Below are 22,078 nucleotides of genomic sequence, written 5' to 3' on the forward strand. Positions count from 1 at the left end.
TATCAAGCAGATAAATGTAGAGAGAGAGGAGGCAGAGTCAATGAGAAGCCAAGTAGACAGCCAGGGAGGATGCACAGTAAACCCTGTCTCAAAAATACTCTTTGAACTCAACTAAACTTACCTTGTAAATCTGAGGAATCACCACATAAAAATGCTTGTGCTGTTCTCCATTAAAGTTTTGCAGCTGTGCAGCATACTCGTTCTTATTCTCATCAGCCATATGCGTACGAAGGTTCAACTGCTGCTTGGCCTACAGGCAAAATTGGTCCAAATGATTATCAAGAACAAATTAATTTTCCTGAAAATTATACCAAAGCTAGATTTTTGTCAATAGATAAGCCAACAGCTAAAGAAAATGCTTTCTGATCTTATATGGTTTTCTTATCACAATAATCCCTCTGTCTCTATTATAGTTGTCCTCCTCTTTGCAGTAACTGAAAGTCTCTGCTTAACAAAATTCACACAGAAGATAATGACATTATGCCTTGAAAAATTACATGTATAAACAGAAGAGAAGAAAAACAAATACCTCCAGGAATACTTCTGACTATTAAAAAAGTAGTGAAATATTTCTTTACTCCATTAGAATATGAAACTACATAACAAATATAATAATGATTAAAATGTGTTTGAATAATGTAAAATTGAATGTTTCCATCTCTATAAATCCATAGGTACTTATTTAAAATAGTTCTGCATTCAATTTTTTGTAGAAAACCAAAGAAAATTATATTCACTAACAAGAATATAAATAAAGCTGTTAGTTCTAATGCACTATGAGCAAAAAATTTTCCTAACTGGTCTAAAAAAAAAAAGGAAACAAAGTAAGAACTGGCTGCCCAGATGCAGCACTGCACACCAGTAGTCTCACGTACATACAAAGCTGAGAAGAGAGGATCATCAGAGTCCATAGCAACCCGGGCACAACATAGCAAGAAGAGAGGAAGAGAAAAGGGGGAGGATGGGAAGGTGTGTGTGTGTGTCCACTTTTTCAATGTTCAAGGAACAAAACATTTAACAGGCTATGTATTACAAAGCACACTGGGGCTATACGTCACTATTTTTTTCTTGTTTTTTTTTTGCTAAGGATTGAAATTAAGGGTCTTACCCTTATTAGATGAGTGCATTGATCCTCAAACCCCAGCCCTATCCCTAACTCTTCTGATTCTAATTTCCAAAGATGCAGTTATTTACCTAACATTAGTCCATAACTAACTCAGAAATAAACTGACTATGGAAGCAAGGTAACCAAGATCTTATATAAGCCCATAAAACCCTATTTAACCTACGGCATATTATTAAAAGATTACTGCAAATAAGTACCATGTAAACAATACTACAAACAGAAGTATTTCTATAGGAAAAAACTGAAACAAAACGAAGTTCCAACCTGGAACCCTAAGTGTTATTTATACAATCCCCTTTCTCTTTCTACCACAAACCACATTGGGACAAAGATTCCAAACGTCCTAGCCTTAAGCCCTCATGACCTGTTGGAATACTACCCCACCAGCTGCAAGTCCCATGAGCTATGGTGGAGGTTTCAGCAGGGTTCACAAGGGAATATGGCTACAAACTAAAACAGTTAAGTTTTTTAATAATAGACTTCAAATAATTGAACATTACACCATGAACACCAAAGTTCTGAGAAAGTTTAGGCAAGTTAACTAGCACATAGATGCTTAGCTACTGTGCAAAGCTAAACTCTGTAAACAAAATGAAGGTGTTAAATGAAGAGTCCATCAAACAAGTAACTTTACATTCCCAGGACATAAATTTCAATAACCATTATTTGATGATGAATCAAAGGAGTGTTTAAAGAGTGGGTGTTAACCTTCAAGAAGCATCCCACATGCAAAATAGTGCCTTTGGTAGTTGCTGTTACTCACAGTACTGTCAAGTAACACACTGATCAATTATAGGTACAGCATAATGTTGTGAAGGCAATTATACTAGACAATCAAAATTAGGACATAAAAAATTTAATAGGATCAAAGCTAATCATGAATAAAGATGTCCATACAAATTTAAAATACAGCTTAAGTTATGAGAAACACATCCTCATATCAACTTACACATGAAAAGACAAGGATTCCAGATAATCATTAACTCTATGGGAGTCAGTTCAAACAATGTGACACTCAGGTCATATGAACAAGAACTTAGTACTCAGACAAGAGAGGCAATCAAAATCAGAACTGATCTGACCAAATACTATTACATTCAGAAAATGACCCAAGTGGGACATTAAAAACTTAAAGGGAAGTCAAAGAAAGTAACATGATAAAGGTAATTCAAGCTATTTCTTATATGGAATAGTAGAAGAAATCTGTTTATCTAGAAATAGAGAATATCTAATAAGCTAAACTATATACAAAACTATTATGAAAAATGTATTTGACTTTTTTTTATAATTCAGAACTGTGAAACACAGATGCATAAAGCCTGTATAAGGAAAATTAAAGTTGGAATGGAGGGGGGCAACCAACTGAGCTCTAGCAAATGACAAAGAAGAAATACTGTGGGGCTGGAGAGATGGCTCAGAGGTTAAGAGCATTGCCTGCTCTTCCAAAGGTCCTGAGTTCAATTCCCAGCAACCACATGGTGGCTCACAACCATCTGTAATGAGGTCTGGTGCCCTCTTCTGGCCAGCAGGAATACACACTGACAGAATATTGTATACATAATAAATAAATAAATATAAAAAAAAAAAAAAGAAGAAATACTGTTACAAGGCCAATGCTACCAGCAACTTATGCTACAGAACAGCTAGCTCAGAATCAGAGACAAGACTTTATTAAGTGACTAAGCAACATTGTGACAACTCAAGGCCTAGCTTCCGCAAAGCTGCTGAGGAGTCCTGTTCAATCACACCCAATCTGCATACTTGAGAGATATGTCTTGGTCTTTCTATCTAATTTTGGAGTAGGGAACAGTCTTAGTAGCTACTGTTTCTCCTGAGCACTCTGAAAGCAGCTAAGATATTTTATTATCAAGTTTTCTTCTCAGATCAATATATACCATTTTCAAGTAAGCAAAATTTGCATATTTTATATTTAGACAGAACACTGATACAAAAGTTGTGCCTTCTTTTCATGTGTGTAGTATCTGCACCTCAAAGCAGGATTGCTGACTGCATGCAGTGAATACACACCAGAAAACAATCTAGTTTTAAAAGCAGTTTGAACATCTTACCTTTTCAACATCTGCCTTGGTTGCATTAGTATCATTATCCAATCTTTCATAACTCTGTTGTGCTTTCTCTGCTTCTCTACATTCTCTTTCAAATTTCTTTTTGCTCTGTAAAGAAAATGGAAATAACATATCCTTTGAATAGTAGCTTAAATGTTACCAGTGTGTGCTAAGTAAAAATGAACTGAACACTCTAAGTAAAATTGTTCTAAGTTGGAAAATTAAATCTATTATTATAACTAATTTATATTGGTTATGGTATTTGTGTCTTAAATTATCAGATATTGATTTTTGACAATAAAGAAAAAACCAGGCATGATTAATACTCAATGTAGACCTAATTCTCTGTCCAAAAAGGGGGGAAAATTTTTATTATAAACAAATCTTCATTGGTTAGTTTTGGTGTTTGCTTCCACGTTTTCTAGTAGGACCCCAACACAATTAAGATGCAGAACTATCCCTTCAAAAGGGTTTTATGTTGCTTCTATTATTATGTGACAGGAGTATTATCAGCACAGATACAAACTTACTTGTTTTTGTGTTGGATTTTTCCTTTAATAAACAAAAGCGGGGTTTTACTATGTAGTTCAAGTTGGCCAAGATTTCACTTGTGTAGTCCAACTTGTCCTTGAGCATTCAATCCTCCTGCCTCAGACTTCAGGGTGTTAGGATGCCTAGCTAGGTGCCACCATACCCAACTTTAATTTAAACTACTATGACTTTAAAAATGCTATTTATGAGTGCTCAGCAGTTGAGCACTTGCAGCTCTTGTAGAGGAGGCTGACATAATCATCAGTAACTCCAGTTCCAGGGAGCTGACACCCTTTTCTGGCACGAGGCACACACATGGTGTACAAAAAAACATGCAGAAAAACATTCATACACATAAAAATAATGAAAAGTTTAAAAGCTATTTATGACAAAAGCATGATACTTAAATGTACACACACAAGTTTGATTTTATTTTCAATATACACTTATTTCTAATTCAACCTAAGTCTCCCCACACTGTTTAAATCTCTCCACAGTAAATTCTAACATTAGGAATTCTATTAATTTTGTTTTCTCTGTTCAGTTTCTCCTTTGGGTTTCTAATCTGCTTGCATCTGAACTCATACCAGCTAACCCAATGCATAGCCATTCTCTTGGGGTTTCTCTTTCCTATAATCCCAAGGACACCTCGCACCTCTTATCTGGATCACATTTAGCAGTAGCTTTCTAGAATGTTTGTAAAATACCATTTTTGAGATTAGAAATGTTTGTATTGTTACCACCCCACCCCACCCCCATTCTGAAGCTTTCTGAACCCAAGCTACTGTGACGGCCTTTCCCACCACTTTTAACAGAGTTTGGCTGAGTATAGTCGGAAACAATTTCTTTCAGAAATTTAAAAGTACTACTTTACTATTTTCTGTGGGGTTTTGTTTTGTCTGGTTTGTTTGTTTGTTTTATCAAGACAGGGTTTCTCTGTATAGTATCTTTGGCTGTCCTGGAACTCACTTTGTAAAACAAGCTAGCCTCAAACTCACAGAGATCCTGCTTCTGTCTCCCGAATGCTGAGATGTAAGGCTTGTGCAACCACTGCTGGCTGATTTTCTGGTTTCTATATACACAGACCAGGATATGCCCAGTCCTATTTGTATTCCTGATTATTTTAAAAGACACGCTTATTTTATCTACTGCATCATTTTGTTGCCGTGACTAAATGTGTTTCTCAGGAAATTCATGTCTTTGAATTTTTTTCCTGGATTTACTTATGACCATCTTTCTTTTATATCTGGCATGCTTATTATTTTGAAAAAGAAACTGCTAAATAAAATCTTCTAATTTTACTATGTTGCTTTATAGTTTTAACCTATGTTCCTTTGCTTTACTTTACTTCAATGTTCTTTCTAGTGAATTTTTCTTTTCTCCTATGAACTTTTGTTCCTTATACCCACTGTTTTAACTAGTAACCATATTTTAGTAACTGTCCTTATTTCCAAAGATATAATATTTCCTCTGTTCCACAGAGAAGATTAATACCAGTTTTGAGTTTTTAAGCTTTTTACCTTTCATAGTTGCTGTTTTTTTCTACCTCTTTTTTCTTTTGTTTTTCGAGACAGGGTTTGTTTCTCTTTGCAGCCCTGTCTGTCCTGGAACTCTTTCAGTAGACCAGGCTGGCTTCAACCTCACAAAGATCCGCCTGCCTCTGCCTCCCAAGTGCTGAGATTAAAGGTATGCGCCACCATGCCCAGCACTGCTGTTTCTTCTAAGTTGCTTTTTTCCTATATAATTAGTGTGGTCTCTGTCTGGGGAATCTTTAGCTGTGTGTTCTTATTTTAAATGCCCATTAAAAACTCTATAGGTGGGGTTGGTTGAGCCTGGTCTTTCCCTCTAGAATGAAACAGACAGGTAGTTTCCTTGGAAAAACCCTGTGTGATTCCCCTCCACCCCCACCCCACCCCTCTTCTAAGTCCTTGCCTGGAAAATGCTTTGCTATCAGTGTTCTGAGAATTACCCCCAAAAAGAAAGCAGAAGATTTGAATATTTTTATTTACCCAATCCCATTGTGGAGCCAGTGACTATGGATTAATAAATCTGATACAAATTAAGGTTACTTACAAATAAGTATTTTATATTAGGTATCTTATTTGTGGAAAAACATTTACTTTTCCTGTAATAGTAAAGTACAAAAAAGAATACAAATGAATTAAAAATAATCCTTTCCCAGTATGAAAACCATGTCTAGTCCCTATTCTTCCTTAGCAAAACCTGCCTCTCAATACAGAGGCTGTAAATAGCTGTGGTGTGCTGTCCCACTCTCCTCACAGGCTCATCAAAGGTACCTAGGGGGAATCTGCAGGGGGTTTCTGGAAGTTTTATGTCCTTGATAAAAAAGGATAGTGAGAAAAGAAATGTTCCTTTTTTCCTGCCTCTGGGTGCCACTAAAACGAGAACTGATTCAATCCCTGACCATAAGGCACAAAGTTGTAGAATAAGAACCAGCACAGTCCATGTGGCAAAGCAAGCACAGATGACATGTAGCCCTGTGACGCCGCTGCGCCACTGCACCACTGACCCCGGGAGCTGTCTCTGTAGCCTCCTGACTGATAGGCCCAGCACCTGACAACCCTTCAAGATCCCTTTCACAGCCTAGTTTCCTCTGCCCTCAATTTAAAAGCCATTGTTCATCCTGAGAGTAATAACTATCTTCCAACTTTTCAATTTTCTTATTTCCCCCAGTTCTTTTATAGCTCCTTTCAATTTTATCAAACATATTAGAAATTCTGTAATTTTGTTTTGACTTTAAAAAAAGGACAAAAAATTAGGAAATAGGATCCTATGCTTATTTCTACACATTAAACATAAATTAGATGTCAGTCTCTTTCACTGACTGCAGGTTCCACCAAAGATAAAAATCATGTTAGTTTTACTTTTGAACATATTAGGACAAGTACAAGTAAAGGGTTGACTAGGATTGAATTTACTTTTCATAATGTTATTAATGACTTAAAAATATATATATTTTAAATACCTTATTTTTGTAATGGTTCTTTCTTAAGACCTTTGCAACTTTTTCTTAATAACTGCCAATTGTTCTAAAGGCAAGTCAGCAAACTATCAACAGAGTTATGTCAACAGTCATTTCTAGAGGAACCAGTATCTCCTTTGTATAGGAGTATGTTATTCTGTGCAAATGAAAATACAGACACTCACACACTAATTAGATGGCAGAAAATAAGGATGCCACTGACAGTAATTTAAAATTTAATAAATAAAAATCCTCCCTTAAAGTCTTGGTGAAACCAATTACAAAGAAAACGCAAACAGACTATTAATGTACCTATAAACTCTAAATCAGCACTGGAGATTAAAAACATTGACAGTTAAATATAGTTAACTAAAATTAGTTTAAAAAATTAAATATTCAAAACCTTGAATATACATTTTAATAGGAAAATATAATATATGCATGAGCTTTCAAAAATGCCAAAGATCTGCACAGCATGAAGAGAAAACAGTGCACCCTGTACACCCTTGTAAACTTTCAGCTGCAAAGTTCTTATTCTTAAGGAATACGGTATCTACTATAAAAATGCTAACAAAGAGACACTCATTGGCAACCTGAATGTTTGAAGACTGCTTTATACTACAAAGTCTTTAAATCTAGCATTTCCAGTAAAGAAGATTAGTGGCTATACTGACATCTTGTTTATGTTTAACAAATATTTAAGAAAATCCACATTATCAAGGACCTTAGGGGAATTTTAAGTAGATAGTATGTTTTCTAACTCTGTCCTATCAAGTTCTTTTTCTAGCTAGATGCTTACAGAATTGTAGGACTACTGAGCTGGAAGAAACACTTCCTGAAGGTAACCCTTACTTTTTAGCATTCATATGCTAAAAAGGAGGTCAAGAGAAATATAGTGTTAAAAAGGTTCAAGAACCACAATCTTGGTTCTCTCCATTTGGAGGCAAATGGTCTCCCAGGAAATCTGTTTCCCACTACTCCAAATCCCTCTCCATATTGGATAAGTTTCTCTACCATACACTATGATATAAAGACTAGAGAATTCGTCTAAGAATTTACATAGGGAAAAAGGAAAAGAAAATGAGCTCATCTCCTTCATTTATATTTCTTGTTTATTATACAAAACAAATGGCAGATTATGAACAATACACTAGAAATATTAGACTCAGAGGTAAAGTATAACTGGGTTTAGGAGAAAATCAGTCTTTATGTTTTCTGATTAACCATGAAAAATACTGTGACTCACATTATCCATCTGTTTCCAACACATGTCAAGGTACTGTTGAGCTTTTCGTCCTTCTTGGAGATGCTGAAGATTAAAACCGCCAACAAACAAAAATAATTACACTAGTAAGTAAAAGGCCCTTCACTTTATTCTTTTTCAAGGTGACACAATACATTCATGTATAGTTATGCATCTTTAACTAGAGTTAGAAAGAGAATAAAACAAACTTCTTTAAACTACATCTTATAGATTACAGGCATATTTAAGAAAATAATGATTGTCTTCAATAGGGATTTTCCATAAAACATCAGTTAACAAGTAATATATCTTTTAGGTCTACTGGTCAAATGATATTCTGTCTGGACAATACAAAACAGCCATAGAAAATATCAAATACAATGAATGCAAATTAAACTTTATGGACACTGAAATCCAAATTTCATAAAACTTTACATGACAAATATTTAGTTTCTAATTCTTTCTTCAGTCATCTACATATGTAAAGTATCCTAGCTTGTGGGACCTAGGAAACAAATATATGTGATGTGCTATATTTGGTCTGTGGGTTGTATGTTGACAAACCCTGCTCTTAAATTCAAACAGATCATAAACTGGTAAGCTTATCTCAGTTTTTCTCTTTTACTGAAAAATATTTCACAGTATATTCTGATCTCACAATTTATAAGTAAAAGAAATTTAGTAATATAGAAAACAAGTTTTATTGAATATATATTTCTAAAAAGAAAAATATTTGTCTGAAACTATTTTATAAGACTGTTATAATTATATAAAAATTACAAAGATTACCATTTTTCTTTCAGTTTTCAGATCATGGGCATATCTCATTAATTCGCCATACACTCTGTGTGCCATTTCTTCCGCAACCACCTCTCGCTGTCCTGCATAGTCGTTTAACTCGTTAAGGATGTTAAAAAAGGCAATACACGAAGTAAACCTGAAGAAACATTTAAAACAGTAAGTAAGATTTATTTTTGCTTCCATTACACTTTTTTGGTGAGAGATTTTTGGTGTCTAAAGCAAGTTTTAATACACTCAACCTAAATTCCAGCTACTGGTTCTACATTAACTACATGGAAAGAATCCTGTATTAAGCTTAAGTTGTACATGTTTAAGTATCTTTAAGTAGCCTTTAATTTTTAAAGGGATATTTGGGGATCAAAATATAATAAGAATACTACCTGCAGGCTCTTTTGACACAGTGGAACCTCTTAAGTTGCCAACTGACTGGCCTGAGCTTGGGAATCACTGGGGTGGATTCCTAGGCTTGGCAGCTGAACCTGTTGCAGAGATGATGTGCTTGTTCTCGAGGACAGAACCTGCCAATCACACCACTCAAATGCATCTTGATGGCTGATCTACAGAACAACTTTGCTATCAGCTCTGGATACAGCTGCCTGTATGCCCGCCCACATCCTGAATGAAGGTGTACCATTATGACTGGCACCAAAGCGGGATAAAGGGGGCAAAAATAAGGGTAAAAATGTGTGTGAGGGGAAGGAGAGAAACAAAGAAAATTACTGTGTTAAAAAAACGTATATATCTACTTGGAACACACCAAGGAATATTCTCTTAAACTGACAGATCATACAGGGATCCCTTAAGAATGCTAAGAACCAATACATATACAAAAGCTGTTGAGCCTAACCTCATTTGGTTTCTGTAGTCTCTAACCAACTGCATAGTCAAGTTTAATATTTCCCAAACACCCAAAATAAATTTCTAACTTTTTATTCAGGATTTAAAAATTATTCCCCATATTTCATTACTTTCCATTATCCTTTTAAAGCAACCAGCCAAGCAGTTTTCACTACCTGCAAGGCAATACTCTTAGAAAGCTAATGGCAACTACACAATAAACGCCACAATGAAGTATGGGAAAATACTCCTTTCTTCTAGACACGAAACAACTCAAGTAAAATCCTGGTCTAAATCTTACTTGGAAATCCTCCTTTCAATTATTCTTAAAAAAATAAAATAAAAAACAAGAAACAAAAAACAACCCAAAACCAAAAAAAAAATTAACAAAAACACTAAGTTCATTAAAGCACCCATCCTCAAAAGATAAAAAGCAGTCCATGTGATGTTTTTATTAAAGCAAATTTAAAGAAAAACTTCATGAGCTAATCACAGTATATTTTACAAAGTAATAAAGTGTATATATGTTCTGAATATTTTTAACATGCAGTAACTAACAGCTTAGATTTACCTTGGCTCTTCATCTTTGGATGAGCGTTTGGGACAGTACTTCTTAACCAAATTTCTACAGGAAGAAAAGTTGTAATTTTATAAACAACACTTTTGAAATAAAAATATTCTATAGTTTCCAATTTCATAAAATACTATTGTATATAAAACAGAGAACAGCAACATGATAATCAGCAAACATTAAGATAACATGATCATTACTTACATTTTGTTCTTAGAATATTAACACTACATCTGTTTATGGTATTGTATTTAATTAGATTATGCTGTTAACTAAGAGGAACAATACAAAAATAATATTCAGTATATGAGTTATAGAATGAAGACACATTCCAGGGGAATACCATCCCACTTTTGTTTAACAAATCATAATTTTAATATTAACTAAAGCCAATATATAAACAGACACTAAGGGGATGAAAGAACAGTTGGACACCATTCTCTATCTTGCTACTCTTCTATGAAAATCATCGTGTAACTCAAGGCCCCGCCCTCCGCCCCCACCCCTCGCCCTGCCCCGCCAAGGTGCAGGGAAGCCTTCATGCAAAAGAAGTACTTGACCAAAATCCCACTTTCCCAGTTTACTGATTCCACAAATAATTATATGCTACATACTAGCTGCTGTGTAAGCTACCAAGAGCATCAAAAATGAAAGTGTACCCGTGTGCAAGAGATATTCTCTTCAAAGAAGACAAGTAGATACCAGTAATTACAAAGTACAGCATGGTAAATGCTGTGATAAAGATAGAGGGTGCGATGACAAAAAAGAAAAGCTACCACATGTGATTTTTATCAAAATATGAATGTAAGAAATTACTACACAATACCGTAGTCATTTTAGTTTCATTTCTGTTACTGTGACAAAATACCCTGAAAAAAATTACTTAGTGGAAAGGGTTTATTCTGTTACAATTCCAAGTTACAGTCTTTCATTGTGGGGAAATCAAGTCAGGAACCTGAAGCAGCTAGACAGTCACAATCAAGAACAGAGACTGTGAATACGCTCATCTCATCTCAACTATACAGTCCAGGACCCAAACTCAAGAAGTGCTGCCACCCACTATGGTTAGGCCTTCTTGCCTAAATTAATGTAATCACGACAACTTCTCACAGACATGCCCACAGGCCAACCAATCTAAATAACCTCTCATTGAGACTCACTGCCCAGGTAATTCTAGATTGTGTAAAGTTGACAAGTTAACCATCACCATATCTTTTACACACACACACACACACACACACACACAATTTCTAAACAACTATACAGAAACACAGACAAACACTTTAACAGGTAAGATCACTGATCCAGACTTATAAAATACAGATATTTCTAAGTAATATCACATGAAGAGACTAGGTAGCTCTTAAAAGAGCTTTCTGAAAAGAATAAAGGCTGAAATTTCCAATTTGCTAACTATACCTAAAGAGGTAAAAAGGAATTAGGAAACTGGAAAGCCTTGGGGAGAATTCTAACAGAAAGTACAATGAGCAAGGTACAGGAAGCAAGCAAAGAAATTCATGAGGAACTCTAAGTGGGCTCTACCTTGCTAGCCCACCAAAAATGAACCAGACAATGACGAGCACTGAGGTAGAAAGGATAAATAAGGAACACATGGAAAACCTCCTAAGTTATATTAATAAACACTAACTACTCTTAACCAGTGGTTAAGTACCAGAAACGTAGCCCAAACTCACTGTAGTACCTTGATATGGGATTTCCCCTCTGTATGCTGTGAACGAATACCACTGGTTAATAAAGGAACTGCTTTGAGCCCATAGCAGAGCAGGGCAGAAAGAGCTAGGCAGGGAAAACTAAATGGAAGGCTAGGAGAAATAAGGGCGGAATCAGAGAGATGCCATGTATCCCTGCCGGAGACAGACACCAAAACTTTAGCTGGTAAGCCACAGCCACGTGGTGATATACAGATTAATAAAAATGGGCTAAATTAATATATAATAGAGCTAATAGGCCAAGCAGTGATTTAAATTTGGTTTCTGTGTGATTATTTCGGGTCTAAGCTAGCTGGGCGGCCGTGAAAAACAAGCCACCTTCCTCCAACAGTACCTAATTTCACAATTCACCTAAATACCAGCAAAGATATTAAGAGCCTCTCATCATTTCAGGTATCAGAATGGCAGGGAAAAAGAGTAATAACTATCAAACTAGTAATTGTGCAAAACGTACAGTCATTCTGAAAGAGAACCCAAAAAGGGAAGGTATGAGGAAGAGATGACACAAACCTAGGAGTTAAGTAGAATAAGCAAATCCAGAGAGACAAAAATAGATAGCAGTTGCCCAAACCAGGAAAAGGAGGAAATTACTGGGGATGGGAACAAAGTTTATTTTTCTGATGATAAAAATGTCCTAAAAGTATAGGGCTCTTGAGATGGCTAAATCCTGAAGTGCTTCTCTGAAGCCTGAGGACCAGAGTTCCATCTCAAGCTCTCACATAGAAAAATCTGTGTGCACCAAGGCACACCAGCAATCCCACTGCTAGGGAGGTAGACACTATTAGATGGCTGAAGCTTTCAACAGACCTTACTAATTTACTACGCGCTTCTCTGTGTAACTAGATCAACAAATAATTCAGTCACATGACCCATAATCCTTTCTTTGCTTAACCCAGTCTAAACTGAGCTTCCAACACTTAAAATGAATCTAACAGGTTAACTTCCAAAGTTATTACATAGCTGAAACATATCAGAATAGCACTAATCTGAAATCTAATTACTGAAGAAAGAACAGATAAGAAGACAGGAAGATGACCTCAGATACTATACACAAGTCACAATGGACTCAATTCAAACAAATTCTGCTACTGGAAAAACTATAGCAAAGTCCACAGTGCTGGCATTTTCCACCAAATTAAAATAACCATTGTAGCAAAATATAAGCTCTAGAAAAACACATCAACATTTTTTATGAATACTAATGTCTAGTGTCCTTGGTCAGTGAGTTCCCATAAGCCACCAAACATTACAGACTATTTCCACTGATTCTCTTGGTTATCCTCTATAACTTGATGGCAAGACCGTATTGCTGAAGACACCACATACTTAATTTAAAAACATGGTAAAATCAGGCTGATATGCACCTGGAAGCTTCATCCCTATTAGCTAGCTTTCGCAGTAGATGCTATGCAAGCTACTGGGGAAAAAAGAATCATCAAGGATAACCAGTTACAAGCCATGCAAACTTCAATAATGACTGACTTGGCACTATAAGCCCACTGGTACAATAACGGCATGAACACCATGGGAGTAACCTAACTTCTGACTGGATTTAAGCCCCATTCCATAAGATGAAACTAAAACCTGGTACCATCATCTAGCTAAGAACCTATTGCTAGACAGTTCATAGGCCTCAGGAAGAACCTACTATTATGTTGCTAAACAAACACAGTATTAAACAACTCCTAATGATTTATTGCTATACTTATAATCAACTACATCTCTTAACTCTCATCTGATAGATAGTAATTATCAGAAAGACCCTGAACTGGTCAAGTAATAGAAAATAGATCAAGAATGCTCAGCCTTTAAGAGGGAACATACAGACTACATACATCATATTCATACACTCACAGCTAAGGCAACTGATAAGGAAAAACAGTGCCTTCTGAGCAAAGAAAAAGCTGCACATATAAATGTACAGTGGTTGGGACAGCATTTACAAAACTCGTGCAAGCCGAAGTCAGAACAAATCCTAGCAGAAAGGGGAATTAGGCATACAATTTTACTGCTAGTTGTGGAGTGACTGGCAATTGCTGGCTTTTGAGAGAAGGAAAGACAGTTTATTCAAAAGACAGTTTATTAAATTATTAGCTCCTAGCAGTAAGTCAACAATACTTGGTGGATAGCACACATCCGTGAAATTGGGCAGCACAAATTGATCTTATAGGATTTAAGAGGGAAAAAGAAAGGCACAGAGCTGTGTGGATAGGAAGCAGGAGGTAGATCTGGGAAGTTTCTGAAAGGGTGAATATGAAACTCTCAACTAAATTTTTGAAATAAAAAATTATCCACATAATTAATACATGATTCCACTATTGTTTCTGAATATGCAAAAAACCAACCTGAAAGTCCTAAAGAGATTATTTGAACTACCACATCCAAAGCAAACTTTTTCACAATAATCAAGGGAAAAAACAATCCAAATTCTCAACAAGTAAGCAAATAAACAAAATAATAGCATTCATCCTAAAAAGGAAGAAGATGGAGACATGTTATAGCTCAAGTAGCAACAACATCTCCTTCCTGGCCGGACAAGTGCCAGCACCTCCTCCAAGCAGCCTCTGGCAGTCAGCAAGTCACTGCTCCTCAGTAACCACGTAAGAATCAAAGCCAGGGATGAAAACTGAAAACATGACAGAAGAGATGCAAAAGCACTTGGTAGGGTGTGCTAGTCAGGTGCTGAAGAAATGGAATGTAGAAAAAAGATAATGCAGCCCACATCAAGGAGTTGGACAAACACAGCCTACTTAGCACTGAATCATGAGGGGGTGAAACTTTGCTATATGTAACACATGAAACCAAACACTTCATCTACTTCTACCTAAATCAAGTGGCCACAGTTCAGTTCAAATTTAATTAAAAGTAAGGTCTGTGCCACTCCACAGTCCATCCAAAAATAACTACAGCCTAAATTCTAAATATCAGAGACTGAACTCTTCAGCCTAGCTGAACACTACATTCAGAATCATGTTTTGTACAGTGCATTCTCTATACTAGTTGATGGTTATTAACTAATTTAAAAGCTTCTATTTCTATTTCTTTTCTAGTCCATACTTCTGTGCCTCATTTTCCTTTAATCTATATTTTGAAAGAAAAAAGGAAAAAGGAAAGAAAGTATGTTGGAGATTTTTTAAAGTATTACAACATGAATGCTGTTAACATACAGATGCTACATGTATCACTAAGAACATTATAAATGAAATAAACTAGACACAAAGTGGCAAATATGTCTATAAGGTGCAAAGAGTATACAAATTCATAGAAATACAAATAGGAAAGTGATGTGGGATGTCCTGCTGTATAGGTGATGTTTTGATTTAACAGAGTAAAGCCAGGCAGGAAATCTGAACAGAGATATAAGGACTGAGTGAGTAGGCAGAGTCAGAGAGACACCATGTAGCTGCTAAAGGAGACAGATGTCAAAACCTTACCTAGTAAGCCACACCTTGTGGCAATATATATATTAAGAAAAAAGGGCTCATTTATGATGTAAGCTCTAACTAGAAATATGCATGAACCATTGGCCAAACAGTGTTGGAATTAATATAGTTTGTGTGATTATTCAGGTCTAGGAAAAGCTAAAGTACAGCCTCCGTTTACAAAATGACACCCACAGTCTGGGGCATGGATACATGTAACACCTTTAAAAAAAAAAAAAGCTTAAAAAAAAAGAGGGCTTCTAGACCCACAAATACAGGGGTCAAGCACAGCTTCTTAGTAGCCACATTTTCGCCCCTCAGGCTGTTTGCTGGCAGTGAGCAGAGGCAAGACTCCTTTAAGAGAAGGCTTTCTGACTCAGCCTTAGCAGGAAAATGTGCATGGCTTCTTTAAGAGACAGATCCTGGTTTGTGCTAGCAGCATGAACGGCTCTGACTTTTTGGAAAGGTCCTGCACTTAAATGGGGTTTGTGAGCAGAGTGCTGCTAGTTGCTTAATGGCAACAAAGACCGCAGTGTTCCTGGAGCTGGGTGGTGAGCACACCTCCATCATGTTGGTCAAGGCAAAGGCAACAGGCAGAGACATAGAGTTAGTCCTGGCTATGTTCACTTAGCATTTAGAGAAAAAAAATGTGCTCCTGGTCAGAAAATGATTATAGATAAGCAATAAAGACAGATTCAGATGAAAAAGATCTGTGAATGGATCACAATATTGGATAAATATAAGTAGGCTTGGGAGAGAAAAGAAAATGAGTATAGAAAGTTACAAAAAGAAGTAATTTTAAAAGTAAAACAAAGACTTTAAAGAGACAGTAAAAGTTAATACAAGAGTACACACAGTCAGATTAAAGGAGTAAAGAAAAATAAACCAGGTAAAGATGGAAAATACACAGAGAGCCTTGATTATATATATTGTGTTTTCTTTTAATTTTTTGACTGAAGAAAGAAATCTGATTTGGGGATCTGTCAAGTTAAACCAACATAAAGGTATCTTGCCTTCAAAATTTAAGTTTAAGGATATGTTACTTTGGAAAAGAGTTTCTGCTTTTGTTTCCACAGATGAAGAGAACCTATTGATTGATTCCTTCCAGGCTAATGTGGTTTGATGGAACAATACTCCCAAAAGTTCTCTATGAACCCTAAAAATACTTAGCCCAGCAAACAGCAGGAAGCAATTTGGAGAAAACACCCAAATTCCCAAAATGATTATTTATAAATGTTTATTTCCATTTAAAGAGGGATATGATATAGAAATGAATACTTTGTATTGGTATGGATATTGGTCTATTGATACAAATTTAAGGTCGATTTTGTTACACTGTGTATATGTATTTCTGCTCTAGTTTAAGGTATGATGTTTATACAGTTCATTTAAAAATGTAATGTATAATAAATTACAGATTAATACATAGTAATTTATAATAGTCAAACCTGTAGTCATGTTAGTTAGGTTTTCTAGATGTACAGAGATATATTTCAGATGAATAGGTATTCTTGAAATCTTTCAAAGACCAACAGAATATAGCATTTAAAATGTTTTAAGAATTTAAATTATTGCCGGGCGGTGGTGGCGCACGCCTTTAATCCCAGCACTTGGGAGGCAGAGGCAGGTGGATCTCTGTGAGTTCAAGACCAGCCTGGTCTACAAGAGCTAGCTCTAGGACAGGCCCTAAAGCTGCAGAGAAACCCTGTCTCGAAAAACCAAAAAAAAAAAAAAAAATTTAAATTATCTTGACAGTGAGGCATGTCTGCTTCTGGCAGCACCAATTACTTCAGAGAGGCTGATGGGCATTGAAGAAATGTGTCTTCTATGTGACCAGGCTAGCCATTTGGACAAGAAATTGTTCTTGCTTGGACTGTTTGATGGTATGCTGTATAAACTGGACATGCAGGAACCACAGAAAAATATTGTTAAACTTGTCTAAAGAAAGTTCCTGCTTCATGAAAAAGTCTGCCAGACATTCTGCAGGATACAGAAGAAAGTGACTGACAAACTGACAGTAGAGGTAAAACAGTCTTTCAAATTTCCTGCTTCATGGAAAAGTCTGTCAGATACTATGGGCCCTTGGGCTGAATGGATACCCCAAGATTACAGAAGAACTTTGGGTGACTGTCAGGCAGCAAGATGTCTGTCAATTCTCGAGTTTTGGAAGTTGCTTACAATGCACTTCCTGTTAACTAAGGTAATATTATATCCTTCTGGAGTCTTTGAAGAGTTGAAGACAGTCACAGTTTTCCTTAGTTATGATAACAGATAAATTAGATGTAAAACTTTAGACTCACAAAGAAATATTGTCACTGTGATTCTTGCTTGATACCTGTTTTGTTATAAGTAATTTTACTATGTTAAAGTTAAAACCTTCCTTTTCACTTAAACAGAAAAAGGGAGATGATATGGGATGTCCTTCTATATATGAGTTGCTTCTATTGGTTAATGAATAAAGCTATTTTGGCTGATAGCCGGGCAGAATATAGCCAGGCTGGAAGAGATATATATAGAGAGAGAGTAGTCAGAGTCAGGGAGATGCCATGTAGCTGCTGAAGGAGAAAGAAACTTACTGGTAAGCCACAGCCTCGTGGTGATATATACATTAATAGAAATGGGTTAATCTATGGTGTAAGAGCTAGCTAAAAATATGTCCGAGTAATTAGCCAAACAGTGTTGTGATTAATATAGTTTCTGTGGAATTATTCAGGTCTGGGAAGCTGGGAAACAAATACGCAGTCTCCATTTACAAAGAAAAGTATTTCTAGGGGTTAAAGGAGGTTGAACTGATGAGCTATTATTTAATGGGTAGAGTATTTCTATTCTTAATGATGAAGAGTTATGGAGATGGATGATGGTGATAGCTATACAACCATGTGAATTATTAATATCAATAAACTATATCTTTTAAAGAGTTAACATGGTAAATTTTATTACTTTGCTTCAATTTTTAAAGCTAAAAAATAGGCTATGATCCTACTCATTACTATATAATACTAGAATATCTGAATATAATGCACTTTCAGTTTCAACATTTATACATTTATACCCATACTAGTGACAGATGCTGAGTAGACAGGTAATAAAAAGAAATTCGAAGCTTTAAATATTGATAACTGAAAAACCCAGGAAAAGAAAAAAAAAAGCTCCAAGATATGAGCTCCAAGATGGTCTTCTCATATCTTTTATACACCAGCCCCTAGTTTCCCTTTATTTTCAACATGTCAAGAATATACTACACATAAAGATGAATGTGACCTATACATGTTAGTATATCAATTTCATATATACTCAAAGAATGTTAGCAATGTATCATTACTGTTGTGTGATAAGCATAACAATGAGGCTTTTTAGGAAACTGTAGATTTTAGAAGAATATTTTTCAAGTATGTTTAAAATAGAAAAGAAAAAACTTATCTGTTCAATTTAGACCGAGAACAAACTGACACCACAGACCTACGTATTATGTTTTTCAGATAAATTCTGCTAAGAAATTTGACCTTTTTCTTTTAAATTTTAGATTCAAAAGACCAACCAAATGGGAGCTACCAGACTCAGTGCTTCAGTGCCTATCTAACAGACATGAGGCCCTGAGTTGATTCCCAAAAATGGGTGAAAGGCTGAATAAAGTATACATAATACACTGGTATTATGAACAACTAAACGTTTAATGCTTAAACAATGAGGTCCTTAAAGAGTGAGAATTCCACCATGAAGACATTCAACCCAACAGGTTTGAACTTATTTTCTTTCTTAAAAAGTTTTATCCTTTACATATTAAGCTCTGTTTAGATCAATATAATCTAAGAAAATGCTTTCATATAATAGTCAGGAATATGCCTTGCATTTCTTGGGGAAGTAGTTATGTCTAACTTACCAGAAAAGTGACAGTTTATTAAATCATCCCACAAAAATTTAAGGCAGAAGTCTACTGTAAGGCATACCTCTTAAGCGCTAGAAATACAATGGTTATAGAAATCATCAAACTGTTGAGAACATTAAATGGGACAGCAGTTTAATCATACTAATAATAATCTAGTTATAATCAAACTAGCTTAGTAGCCTGTTAATAACTAAACAGCCATCTACTTAGGTATAACAGAAAGAAGAAAGATTAAATAGAGCTCCAAAGCATGCAAAAATATGCAAGAATGGGATCAGAAAGCAATGAAAAAAAAAAAAAACCACAGCAAACAAAAGCCAGCTATACTAATGATAGCCAAGTGAGGTCCAACTATATTATACATAAACATGCAGTTACATAATACTGAAGAAAAGTTCTCCAAGTATTGTACTTTTTTCTTCTGATAAAGCATCAAGAGAAAATAGTTAATAGAACTGAGGAGAATATTAGGGGGAAATCAGGGAAAACTAAAGTAATATACCATCTGTAATTTATAACAGGTTACAGAAACAAATTAAACAGTATCTACTCAAATCTTAAAAGCACTCTCAAAATGAGGTTAAATACTTCAAGTAACAGAGGCACCCCAAGTCTGTCCCTCAGACAATCGGGCTTTTTAAATAAATGCTGCCGGTTTTTAAGATGCTTCATTAATGAGAAAACATTTTCTTAATGGAAGAACCTCTAAACTATTAGCTCCCACCCCCTTTTTTAACCTTAACTTTATGGAAAAATATACAGCCAAAACTAACTTTATAAACTATATAACTTCTTTGTTCCCTTTGAGACAGGGTCTCACTGTGCAACCCTGGAAGGCCTAGGACTTATAATGCTTCACTTCCTCTCTCCTCGAGGTGCCATCATCCTAGGATATCTAATTTATATTTTCACCAAATTTCTACAATTGTTACTATGCTATATTTACATGGATCAGGTAGTTGGAAAGGGTACGTTACTCTGTTTGGGGATAAGTTACTAATGGATGCAGCAGGCTTTATAGACATAAGATGTAGTATTCATTGACTATGGGGTAGGGACCCACAATCAGCAGCAACAGATAAATACAACTAGTTCTGCCTTAACTTTTCTATCTTCATTTCCAATCCTGAAATTTCAATTATTTGTAAAGGAAAACGTGTTACAGCATGGAAAATAGTGCTGACATATTAAATGTTACAGTAAGAATTAAGTAAATATACTTTTAAAAATTGCTTATTCTTGTTCTTGCCAAGCACTGTTCAAGGAAATAGGAAGAAACAGAACAGAAAGAACAAACCCCTTCATTTATGGATTTTATATTTCAGTGCAGAGTTCATACTCTAGAAAGAGAAATTATTTAGTAATAAAGTTATTCAGTGATTAAATTCAGGTAGAGATATGTACTGAGGTAAAGTGAGTGGCAAGAGACTAACAATAACTGTGTTTCCATCAGATCAATTCTATCCAGGCAATATAGATATAGCTGGGTATAGTAACACATACCGGTAATCCCCCTGGGTCACATAGCAAAACCTTGTTTAGAAAGAAAGGGATAAAGCCTACAAGGCAATAAAGCAGTCACAAGTTAAAGAACAGCAGACCAAAAAAGAAAAAAATAATAAAATTAATCTTTACTTTCAGAAAGTCAGTATAAAAATGGGTTCCCTGGGTTCTCAGTTTAAAATGAGTGACAAATTAATGGCAAATTCTGATAAAGGAATGGAAAATATGTAAGCTTACCCTAGAAACAGGCTAACGTAAACCAATAAGCTTAAAACATGTACATGATACCAAACTCCAGTACAGGTAGAAAGCAGTACAAAGGTCATAAGAATTTAAGTTGGATGGAAATAATATTTATTCATTCATTCATTCAATGTATACTTACTCAGCTAAATTATCCAACTTGGCATGGGAATACAAATGCACATAATAAAGTCTCTGATTAAAAAGGAAGTCAAAGAGATTTCTGTTCTAAAAGAAAACTAGCTTACAGGCTCCCTGCCTTCCAGAATAGTTTGCTCCCAGTAACCCACACTATCCATTTGGGTGTTCTAATGTGGATGCTGGAGGATATAATTTTACACAGCCACATTTCTGTGATAGAATATAATACTGTAATTATTTTTACTAGAAGAGAAAATAATATATACTTATTGTACATATACAACTTCTCTTTTTTACTTAGAAATCTTAATTAAGCCCTGCCATCAACATACACAAGTTTATCAAAATAACAATTGGACTAGAGATCAACTTAGTGGCAAAGTGTCTGCATAGCAAGCATAAAGCACTGCATTTGACACACACACACACAGCCTGATTTCAGTTGGTTGTCTCTGTAAATACAAAACAGTAAACTAGTACCCTGTTACCACCATTTTGCATCATTCATTTTCTATACTTGTACCAACCCCCCAAATAAATCAATAGCCAACACCAAAATACAGTTAAACTTAAACTATCAAAACCCATGAACAGATGGGCAAGGTGGTATACTCTGTTAATCCCAATACTCCAGAACCAGCGGTGAGCAGATCCCTGAGCTGGAGGCCAGCCAAGTCTACACAGTGAGTTCCAGGACAGCCAGGGTCACATTGAGACCCTGTCACAAAAAAATAAAAAAGAACACAGAAAAGAATTTAAAATAGGAATAATGGGAGGTGGGCACAGAATGCCTTGGTATCAAAGTCTTATGTTTAGTCTTGCAATGCAGTTAAACTGGAGCAGGCCTGATGATATAAGACTGAAACCCAGCATTTAGGAAGCTCAGGTGGGAAGGATGCTGAGTTGGACAAGGTGGCTAAATATCAAGACTATGCTCCCAGCCCCCACCAGGGAAAAGAAGGGGGATATTTAACAACCTGAATACAGTTATTACA

The 22,078-nt window shown here is 35.6% G+C and overlaps 1 protein-coding gene across 2 annotated transcripts in view; it reads right to left on the minus strand.

Moving 5' to 3' along the window:
* Fnbp1l (formin binding protein 1 like) overlaps positions 1 to 22,078 on the minus strand; it is a 75,581-nt gene that overhangs the window by 21,378 nt on the left and 32,125 nt on the right. For both annotated transcript variants that reach the window (XM_038311828.1, XM_038311827.1), the window contains exons 3-7: positions 10,159 to 10,212; positions 8,739 to 8,886; positions 7,953 to 8,015; positions 3,196 to 3,300; positions 122 to 250 (exon numbers count right to left, since the gene is read on the minus strand). In XM_038311828.1, coding sequence (XP_038167756.1) covers positions 122 to 250; positions 3,196 to 3,300; positions 7,953 to 8,015; positions 8,739 to 8,886; positions 10,159 to 10,212 — 499 coding nt within the window. The remainder of the gene's footprint in view (positions 1 to 121; positions 251 to 3,195; positions 3,301 to 7,952; positions 8,016 to 8,738; positions 8,887 to 10,158; positions 10,213 to 22,078) is intronic.

The sequence above is a fragment of the Arvicola amphibius genome, chromosome 14 (genome assembly GCF_903992535.2).
Source record: "Arvicola amphibius chromosome 14, mArvAmp1.2, whole genome shotgun sequence".
NCBI lineage: Eukaryota > Metazoa > Chordata > Mammalia > Rodentia > Cricetidae > Arvicola > Arvicola amphibius.